Genomic DNA, 9587 nt, shown 5'->3' on the forward strand with positions numbered 1-9587 from the left:
TCTTAAGCAGACTCTACGCTCAGCCAGACGCAAGACTCGATCCCACAGCCCTGCAATCGCGACCTGAGCTGAAATCAAGAGCCGGACACTCGACTGACCGAGCCAGGGCTGGAGGTCATTGACTCCCGTGGAATCTGTTTCGTGGACTGAGTCTATACTGGTGACTGCTGCACACGCCTCCCCTCCGCGCCGGGACAACATGCCAGTAGCTGGAAATCAGCCCCCCTGGGACTGTGCACATTGAGCTCAGTCCCCCCAAAGCCACCATTACAGTCACCACCACACGTGTTGTCCCCCAACACTGACAAGGGTTCACGCAGGACGAAGAAGAGACCGAGGTGTCCCTGGAGCCAAGTGGCGGGAGCAGAACCACCTCTCCCACTGCCCATGGTAGGGAGCGTCGGGCACAGCCTGGGAGCCCACGGGGCTTCTAGGAACTTCCCAAGGTGCAGGGAGTCGTCCTGCTGGGAGCTGTTCCCAGAGCCTCTCTGAAATCTCTTTTACAGCTTTTTAGCGAACTCTGTGTGTCCTTGTGTGCTCAGCCTCCGCATGAAGGCTGTGGGAGCATGGCCCCCGGGTTCCCGGAACGGGGACGGTGATGTTGCTCAATGCTGGCCGGCAGGCCCTCCCTCAGCCGTCCAGGAGGCTGAACTGGAGGCTCCCGGCCTGGGGGGCCTCCCCACGTCATCCCGTACTGTCCCCTGCCGGAGGGTTCTCCCTCAGCGGGCCAGGTCCGGTGCCCGCAGAAAGTGCAGCTATCTGCAAGCAGGTCCCCCTCCAGATGCTCATAAATGTGTCTAAACACAGCGAGGGGACGGATGGCTCCAGCAGTCCTCTGCTCCCCTCACCAGCCAACCCCTTACCCCTGTACCCCACCCAGCCCTGAGAACCCCCGCCACCCCCGGGCTTCCGGCCCGGCTCCCTCTCCTCTCTCTGTCCTACTCCTCCCAGAAGAAAGCTGATGGGAGGGCCCCGCAGCTGTGTGTAAGCAGGCAGGGGTTCGGGGCCTTCCGGGTGTAGAAACTGGAAACCCGGGGACCTTGAGGTCCACCCATTGCCCACACGTCCCGCAGTTCCAGGGAAGGAGCACGGAGCACGGGAGGCCTCGAGGGGCAGAGAGGCACTCTCAGCGGGCAGGTGGCCGGGCGGCCACGGGCAGATCCACGGGCAGATCCACGGTCTCGAGGAGACCCTCCACCCCCAGGCCGGGCCCACCGCCAGCTGTCGTCTTTGCGGCCGCCCCGTGGGGACTACAACCGCTTGGTCCCCTAAAGGCAGCGGACCTGGAATGTGATGCTTAGGGCTCCCTGACAGGAGAGCTGGGACCGAGGGATAGAAGCTCTCGGCCACCAAAACTGGGTTCCAGAGAAGAAACATCTCTGTGGCAGCTGGGGCCAGAGCTCTGGGACGCAGCTGCCCTTGGAGGTCGGAGAGGGGTTGCGGTGAGGGGTTGCGGCCTTACCCTTTGCCAGGCCTGCGGGGGGGGGGGGAATCCAAACACCAGAGAAACAGCCTGGGGTCCTCCAGTCGAACACGCCCAACACGCGGGCATCAGCCAACACCTGCCTTATTACCTTCGTGGCCTTGCTCAAGGCATCCATCCCTCAGGCCTCGGGGTCTTCATCTGTGCAGGGGAACGGGGCTCCGCTTCCAGGAGGACAGCAGAGATTGCAGAAGACCAAATCCTGGAGAGCTCCGGGCACCTCATGGGCGCCCCCTCTCCACTAAGCGGGGGCGGGGGTGCGGGGCAGCTGCGTTAGATGCCCTGGAAGGTCTTTCTACCCCAGGGTGTGACTCCAAACCCTTCCCAGCAGTGGAGAAGGAAGGCCTACACCCCCCCACCCCCCGGAGGGAGGAGGAAGAGCGCGGAGGAGGGCCTGGAGCCTTGGGGAGGTCCTGCGGGCAGCGCCCCTCGTCTGCCTTGGGGGCGGGGCACGCGGGGCAGTGGCCGAGGCGGTGAGGGGCAGGCGGAAGCACAGCAGCCAGCGCAGTCTGAGGTCTTACAGGTGCTTTATTGTGCTAACACTGCCGCCGGGGAGCTCGGGGAGCTCGGGGAGCTCGGCTCGCTCGCCACCAGCGGGTCCCCACCCGCCCGCGCTCCCGCCCCCGGCCCTCGGCCCGGCGGCGCCCGCGCTCCCCCTGCGCCCCGCCCCCGCCCCCGCGCCGCTGCCGCCCAGGCAGGTGCGCTGACTCCCGCGCGGGCCCTGGGGAGGCGCCGTGACGCCCGGGGAGGCCCGGAGGCCTGGAGGCTCAGGGAGGCCCGGGGAGGCCCGTTGTCCTGGGAGGCCCGGAGGCTCAGAGAGGTCCAGGGAGGCCCGGAGGCCTGGAGAGGCCCGTTGTCCTGGTGAGGCCCGGAGTCCTGGAGAGGCCTGGAGGCGCGAGCGCACGCGCATCCCCAGCGACGAGCCGAGCGCATCCCCAGCCGCGGGCCAGGCCGAGCGCATCCCGCGGGGCGAGCCGGGCGAGCCCAGCCGAGCGCATCGCCAGCCGCGGGCCGAGCGGGGCCGAGCGCATCCCCAGCGGTGGCCGCGCTCACACCAGGAGGCCGTCGGTGCGCTGCTGCCCGGGCCCCTCGGCGCCGTCGGCGGGCTCGGCGCTCTTGACCTTGACGTAGACCGGGGAGGGGCCCGCTTCGCAGGCGGCGGCGGCGCAGGGCGCCAGGGCCACGTCCTCGGGGCCGCCGCAGGGCGGGGGCGCGAACTTGCGGCGCAGGGAGCGGCTGACGGTCTGCGGCGGGTACCCCAGCAGGTGGGAGACGCTGCGGCCGCGCCCGCCGGCCTGGCACCCGGGCGCCTCGGCGTCCTCTCTGTGGAAACAACAGGCGGGCGGGTGAGCGCGCTCCCGGGGCGCGGCGTGGGCACGGCCTGGCGGACCCGCCTCCCCGCCTGCGCCCCGGCCTCGGCTCCGCGCCTGCACCTGCACCTGCCCCCGCCTCCCCCAGGCCTGCCCCGCGGGTGCCCCCGCCCCGCCCCGCGGGGAGGGAGGGGGGACCCGGAGGAGCCGCCTTACCTGTCCTTGCGTCCTTCGCCTTACCTGTCCTTCTGTCCTTCGCTAGCACCAACCGGCCCTCTCGCTCCCTCTTCTCCTGACCTCTGCCCCTCCACCTCCTGCTCCAGCTCGTCCTCGTTCCCAGGGCACTGCAGCCATTAGCACGACTAGTCTTGTCCTAGTTTTATTTCTAGTTGGTTCCTAATGTAAGTTATTAGCACTATCCTCACTACGGACTCTTCTCAAGTAAGCGTGTCCAGAATTTTCACCGGCGCGAGACAAGGGGAGACACGCGGAACATGGGCCCTGCCCTCCAGGAGCTTACAGTCTACACAGGACGGAAAGACAGGCGCACAGACAGGAGGAAACGGAGGGCAGGGGAGTGGAGGTGAAGACTGGCGCGGGAGGGGGACAGAGGAGCCCCGACGACATGCTGCGGTCCCAGCACTCCTGGCGATGGCGGGCAGGGTGGGGGTGGCGGGCAGGGGTGAGGAGGGGCAGGGCGCCGGTCCCCGCCGCTCGGCAGCATGCAGCATGCATCAGGTTTTACCTGATTTCACTAGCCAAGTCGCCGCAGGCCCCTCCGCCGACCCCGCCGCCGTTGCCGTAGCCGAAGGCACCGCGGGCGCCGCCTGCCCCGGCGCCCCCGCAGCAGCAGCAGACGAGCCCCCAGATGCCCACCAGCAGACAGCCCAGCATGAGCAGAGAGCCCAGCACTGCGCCTATGATCATGCCTATGCGCCGGGAGTCTGTGGAGAGAAGCAGACAGTCAGGTGCAGGTAGCTCCTCTGTGGGAGACCAAGGCCCCCCCCATCCCCGGCTCCAGGATCTCAGGGCCCTGGGACACCCCGTGAGGAAGGACGGGACATGCACGAGCACGTTTCTCCCAGGGCCTGCCCCAGCGGAGCCTTAGGCTCCATGGGGGTGAGGAGCAGAGCCCCCGAGGCTGCAGGTACAGCCCAGCTTCCTCCAGCCGCGCCCTCCGGGTCCCGGGGCCCCAGGGGCACTGCCCCCGCACCTACCTGAGACCTTCACCTCCACCACGCACACACTGTAGCCCACGTGGTTGGCCACTGTGCACTGATAGAGCCCATTATCCTCGCTCGAGATGTCTTTCAGCAGCAGGTCCCCGTTGTTCAGACCTGAAACTGAGGGAGCACCAGGGGCTGTAGCGAGGCCCGGACTCAGGACCCGGCCTAGGCCGCTGCAGGGGGGGCGGAAGGAGGGATGTATGCACACATACATATACACACACACACACACACACACACACACAGATCCGCCCCACTCTCCAGGCAGAGGCAGCATTCGTTCCCTCTGCGACCTTAGGGAAAGCTGTTCCCTGCCCGGGCCTCGCTGTCCTTCTCTGCACCGTGAGGACAAGGTTGGGCCAGAGGAATCTAAAGGGCCCCCCCCCAGCTCTGATGTGGTCTGCTCGGTTGTGAGCACCACCCCACTCATCCCCGTGCCAGCTGCCTCCCACGCCTCGTCCCACGGAGCCCTCACACGGTGTAATTCCTCTCGGTGTGAGGCAGCCAAGGCGCAGGGACGTGCAGCCGCCTGCCCGGGTCTTGCCGCCAGCCGTGGTGCAGCCGGGGCTACGGCCTCGCTCTTAGTCTCTGCCTCTGACCCCCTCTCCCCCGCCCCGGCCCCCCGCCTGGCCCGCTGCTCAGTCCCACCTTGGTTCAGGGAGCTGTGGAAGGACTCCTGGTAGGAGAGCTCCGAGTGGAAGCTGTGCTGGGAGTGGTAGGAGCCGGCGCGGTAGGGGTGGGTGTGCCCGCTGATCTTGGCCCACTTGTAGGAGAGAGGCGGGGTGCCCCCGTTGGCAAAGCACTTCAGCACCACATCGTTGCCGCGGGTCATGTGGCCCTCGGACCAGCACATGGGCACCGCAGGCCGCGCTGCAGAGAACGGGCTGAGTGTGAGCCAGGGCCCAGCCAAGAGGCTCGGAAGTCCAGGGAGGGGGCGCCCGGCGGCGCCCGGCCGTACCTTGGACGGTGACGATGACCTTCCGGCTGGCCATGGTGGTCTTCTTCACCCTGCACTCGTAGGTGGCTGTGTCCGACACCTGCAGGTTCATGAGGTTGATGGACGCGTCATACTGGCTGGGGTCCGAGGCTGCAAAGCGGACCCTCTGCTGCAGGTGGGGGAGGTTGCCGTGGTTGATCCTCTTGTCCTGGTAACTAAGGAACTGTGGAGAGAAGGGGAAGGCGGGAATGGTGACGCGGGCGCCGTGAGCACCGCACGGAGCTTCTCTGAGACTCTCTGGAGGGTAAGGATGGTCGTGGTGACCCCTGACTCCTTCACCTCGTAGTGAACCAGTGGGAGCAGATGGGCGCGGGCGCGACAGCCCTGAGGCCTCCCGTGCCCTCTGGGGCCCGAGGGGGAAGGCGGCCCGTGATTTGGGATTGCAGAGCCCTCCTCCCTGCCGCCCCGTTCCCGGAGAGGCCATGGGGCAAGTTCAAGGTCTCCATCTGCTTATCTGCCCTCCTCCCCACCCCACAGGGTGTATGCCCCCCAGGGGAACCCGAGAAGTGTAGGGGAAGGGGAACCCCAGGCCTGGCACTCACCACATTCTCCCGATGTGAGGGGTCTGAATTGAGCTGCATCCACTCGATGTCCAGCCCATTGGGACCATAGTCTTCAGGGTCCAGGATGTAGGGGCAGCCCAGCCTCACATTGTCACCTTCTGCCAAGTACAGGACCTCCTGGCCGTCCCCGTTGATCCGCACAGCGGACAGCAGAGCTAGGGGAGAAGGCCAGGAGTGGGGTCAGCCTCAGCGCGTCTCCCCAGCACCCTCAGTGGAGTCCCCCGGGAGGGAGGGGCTGGGCTCAGCGCGTGCGCATGCGTGAACGCAGGGACCGGTCTCTGTGCGTGTCTGTGCATGCTTGCGTACACACGTCTGTGTTCTGCGATTGCATCCGAATCCTGTGTGGATGTGTATGGCCGCTGGGTACGCTTGCGTGTATGTGTGTGTGAGGACGTGCACGTGCGTGTGTCGTGTGCTGATGAGTATTTGTGGCTCCTCTGGTGTGCTGCGGGGATACTCAGGCGTACGGCCAGGCGGTATCTTACATAGTGGCTGCGTGTGCGTGTGTGCGCATGTGTGTGAACACGCGAAGCAACCAGAGTTGTTAAACGCCCCACCGGAGAAGCCCGGCTCGTTAAAAGGCGCCTCTGTCTGGGCCAGGTGAGGCGCACCTGCCTGGAGTTAGGAAGATGGAGCCATGGCCTCTAGGGTCCCTTTGCAGCCCCAAGGAGCAAAAGGCTGGACGCGCTTGTGTGTCTCTGCAGGACAGCGTGCGTCTGTGGCTGTGTGCCCGGCCGTGTCAGGGCCCTGAGCCATCCTTTGCGCCTGTGCGTGAAGGGGGGCCGCCGTGAGCAGAGCCGGGCTGTGCCCGATGGTGAGTGATGGCGTGTGCCGGGCACCTGGCCGCAGGCACCTGCAGGACCGTCGGGCCTCGCGTGATGACAGGGCATTGTGGACTCCGCGTCCTGCCTCTCGTGCGACGGCGTGGCTCCACGGTGTGGCTCGGGTGCAGCCGCCCTGGCTCGCTCGCCCTGGTGGGGCCCCTCCCACTGCGAGCAGCCCCGGTGCCCTGAGTCAGCCCTGATGAGCGGCCAGGATGGGAGCCCAGGCCTGAGTTCCTTGCCCTCCCTACCCTGAAGCCCCAGGCGAGCACTAGCCCCAACCGGTTGGACCCAAAGAGGAAGGCGGAGGGGAGGGGGCGTGCCGAGCCCCAACCTGGCAAGCAGGGCAGGCAGGCTCCCCGTCCCGGGCGCCGCAGCCCAGCCTGGCCCGCTCTCCTCCTGGATTCCTGCCAGCCAGCCCATCCCCGGGCACCCAGCCCTGGTCTCGGCGCCGCAGGCCGCTCGGCCCTTCTGTCCGTCTCTCTGGGGACCACGTTCTGGTTAGAGAGCGTCGCCCAGGTGCAGGGACATGCTGTCACAGCCACGAACCTTCAGGGCAGGTGTATCCCGTGCAGTCCCAGCCTCCTAGCCCCCCAGACAGGGACACCTCCACACACAAGCGCAGGTGCATGTTAACCCAGAGGACGCGCAGTCCTAGAGGCCTGGGGCCTCCCTGCAGCAGCTCCACGTGGTCCTATGGCGCCAGCAGGGCCCTTCCTACACCCCCAACGCCTCGGGGATCCCTGAGCCTGCCCCTAGGAGCCCTGGCAGGGCCAGCACGGGGGCACTAACGGGATGTGGTGCTGCTTCCTCCAGCCCCAGGGCCAAGACAACTAGCTCCCGAGATAAGGATCCTGGGGCTCCCTGCCAGGGCGCGGGGCAGCAGGAGGACTGCCAGGGAGGAGCCAGGCTTGCGGAGAGCAGAGGCTCCACCCTGGGGAAGTGCTGCGTGGAGCAGCCCACAGCCCTGAGGACTGTGGGGGGGGGGCGCGTGCAGGGGGTCGGCGTGCAGGGAAGGGGCTGGAAAGGAGGGCAGGCCCAGTGAGGGAGCCTCCGCCCTGCAGGAGCCCCATTCTAGCCTCTCAGCCTCCACCCAGGCTTAGCCCTTCCACACCCCCTCACGCTCCCCTGAGGAAGTTGTTTCTGGTGTCTCACGGCCGTGGTCTCTCTTGCCATGGCACCAAGGGAGTGCTCCGGGCATGAGAGAGGAGAGAGGCTGGGAGAGGGGCGGAAGCCGGGATGGGAGAGAGATCTGGTCAGGAGCCCTGGAGGGAGCAGCGGGGGGGGGGGGGGGGCAGGGGCGGGCCCCAGGGGCTGCGCACCCTCCGCACCCATACCCTCCATGGGTGTCTACTCTCAGCCTGGAAATCCCTGTGACTTCTCGAGCTGCTTCCACAGCTCCTAACCCTCTCCCTGGGGGGCAGGCGGGAGAGGAAAGTGGGGGGTCTGGAGCCCCGCAGGGTCTGTCCTCCCACGGCCACGCCAAGTGCATCCCTGTCCAGGTCCCGAGGGGGCTCTGCAGGCTGCAGTGATGCAGTGTCGCCCTCGGGGTCTCCCTCCCCCCGGCCCCAGGCCCCCCACCGCCCAGGCAGCCCCCTGTGGATTCTTGAGGCTTCCCCCAGCCATGCCCTCCTCCGGCTCCGTCCTGGGCCCGGGGACTCCCAGGGCACAGGGCCTGCCCCCGACGCCGCTGCTGCGCCCACTCCCACTGCACCCCACCCTGCCTTCGCCCCGACTCCTAGCCCTGGGCTCGGGCCTGGGGGTGGGTGCTCCCGGCTCCCCATCAGCGCCCCCGGCATCGCTGCTGCCTGCCGCCCGCCTCAGCCCCTCCGGCGAGGCCTGGACCCCGCACACAGCTTGTGCTCACACGTGTGGGCCCTGCAGGCTCACAGACACGCTCCGTCGGAGACACGCGCCCAAACCTGCAGGCGCAGGGCTGCCCTGGGGAGAAGCCCCTCGCAAATCCCAGCCTGGTGGCAGCCGGGGGGCGTCTGGACTGCGTGCGGGCCCCGCTGCGGGCCCCTCGCCGCCCTGTCCCTGCCCTGCGGCGGTGTGTGGGCGTCCCTGCGGGTGCCCAGCCCCATACCTGGGCTCAGGCACACGAGAAGAAGGTGGAAGGCTCCTCGAACTCCCATGTCTCTAGGCTCGGCGTCTCCTCCACCGGGGCTGGCTATCCCGGGCTGGTGGTGGTGGGCGTGTGGGGACAGGTGGGGGGGGGGTGGTGAGGGCCCAGACACTGCCCGGGGTGGCAGGAAGGTGCAATGAGTGCCAGGCCAGAGCTGGAGTTATTTCTATAGGAGGGAGGGGGCCTGGTCCCCGCCTTGGGGAGGAGCCCCGGGAACCCTAATTATCGGGGTGACAGAGTGGCCTACCCAGGCATTACCCGGCCCTCACCCAAGCTCTTCCCCATCCCGAGAGTGGCACAGGGCGGCCAGCGGGACTTGTAATTAGGCACCTCTTAAACTTGCACTTCCTCCTGGCCCCATCCTCGCGGTAACAACAGTCGCCCCATTTCACAGCGTCCACAGGGCTCCCCTCACCACTCATTTGTCGCCTCCTTCCCCGGGGGGGGGGGGGGGGGGGAATGGGGAAGCGGAAGGAGAGTCAGGCTTGGGGAAGGAGGTGGCCAGGCCGTGAAGGGTTAACACTGAGCCCCTGGGTCGGGGCGCCCAGCCTCCCCTGCAGGCCCCAGCCAGCCAGCTCCTCCCTGACCCTCGGGGAACCCCCCCAAGTTGAGGTCCCTGGGGAGGGGCCACAGGGAAGGGGACAGAGGCTGGAGGGAAGGCCCAGGCACATGAAAGGGACCCAGGAATGTCCAGCCTGCCTCCCCTCCAGGCCTCTGGCCCTCAAAGGGAGTCAGGCTTCCTGAGCTGAAAGAGGGAGGGGTGCCTGGGTACAGGGGTGCCCTTCGGGAGCAGTGTCCCCCACCCACACCTGAGGTGGGGTCAGCCCTGCGTGCAGGGGACCCCTGGCCGCGGGGGTGTTGGGGGGATCTAGCCCCCATCTCCCTGCAGAACCGGCCCCATTCCAGAGAGGCTTGGGAGGAGAGGAGCCAGCGTGCGTGGAGGGGGCCGGGGGTGTGTGGAGGGTGAGGGGACACTGGAGAGTACAGGCCCAGGAGGGCCAGGGAAGGGGGCGTGCCATGTGCCCCACGTCGTGCTTCAGGGATCACCGGGTGTCCTTGCTT

General features: G+C 67.6%; 1 protein-coding gene across 1 annotated transcript; it reads right to left on the bottom strand.

The window, feature by feature from the left end:
• Positions 1-1993: 1993 nt before the first annotated feature.
• On the bottom strand, positions 1994-8640 carry VSIG8 (V-set and immunoglobulin domain containing 8). The gene is made up of 7 exons (XM_055334161.1): positions 8487-8640; positions 5559-5734; positions 4978-5179; positions 4668-4889; positions 4011-4136; positions 3539-3737; positions 1994-2806 (listed from the first exon to the last, which is right to left on the bottom strand). The coding sequence occupies exons 1-7, from the start codon at positions 8533-8535 to the stop codon at positions 2533-2535; spliced, it is 1248 nt and encodes a 415-aa protein (XP_055190136.1). The 5' UTR covers positions 8536-8640; the 3' UTR covers positions 1994-2532.
• Between the last annotated feature and the right edge of the window lie 947 nt (positions 8641-9587).

This window comes from Nyctereutes procyonoides, unplaced genomic scaffold (assembly GCF_905146905.1).
Source record: "Nyctereutes procyonoides isolate TBG_1078 unplaced genomic scaffold, NYPRO_anot_genome, whole genome shotgun sequence".
NCBI classification, from domain to species: Eukaryota; Metazoa; Chordata; class Mammalia; order Carnivora; family Canidae; genus Nyctereutes; species Nyctereutes procyonoides.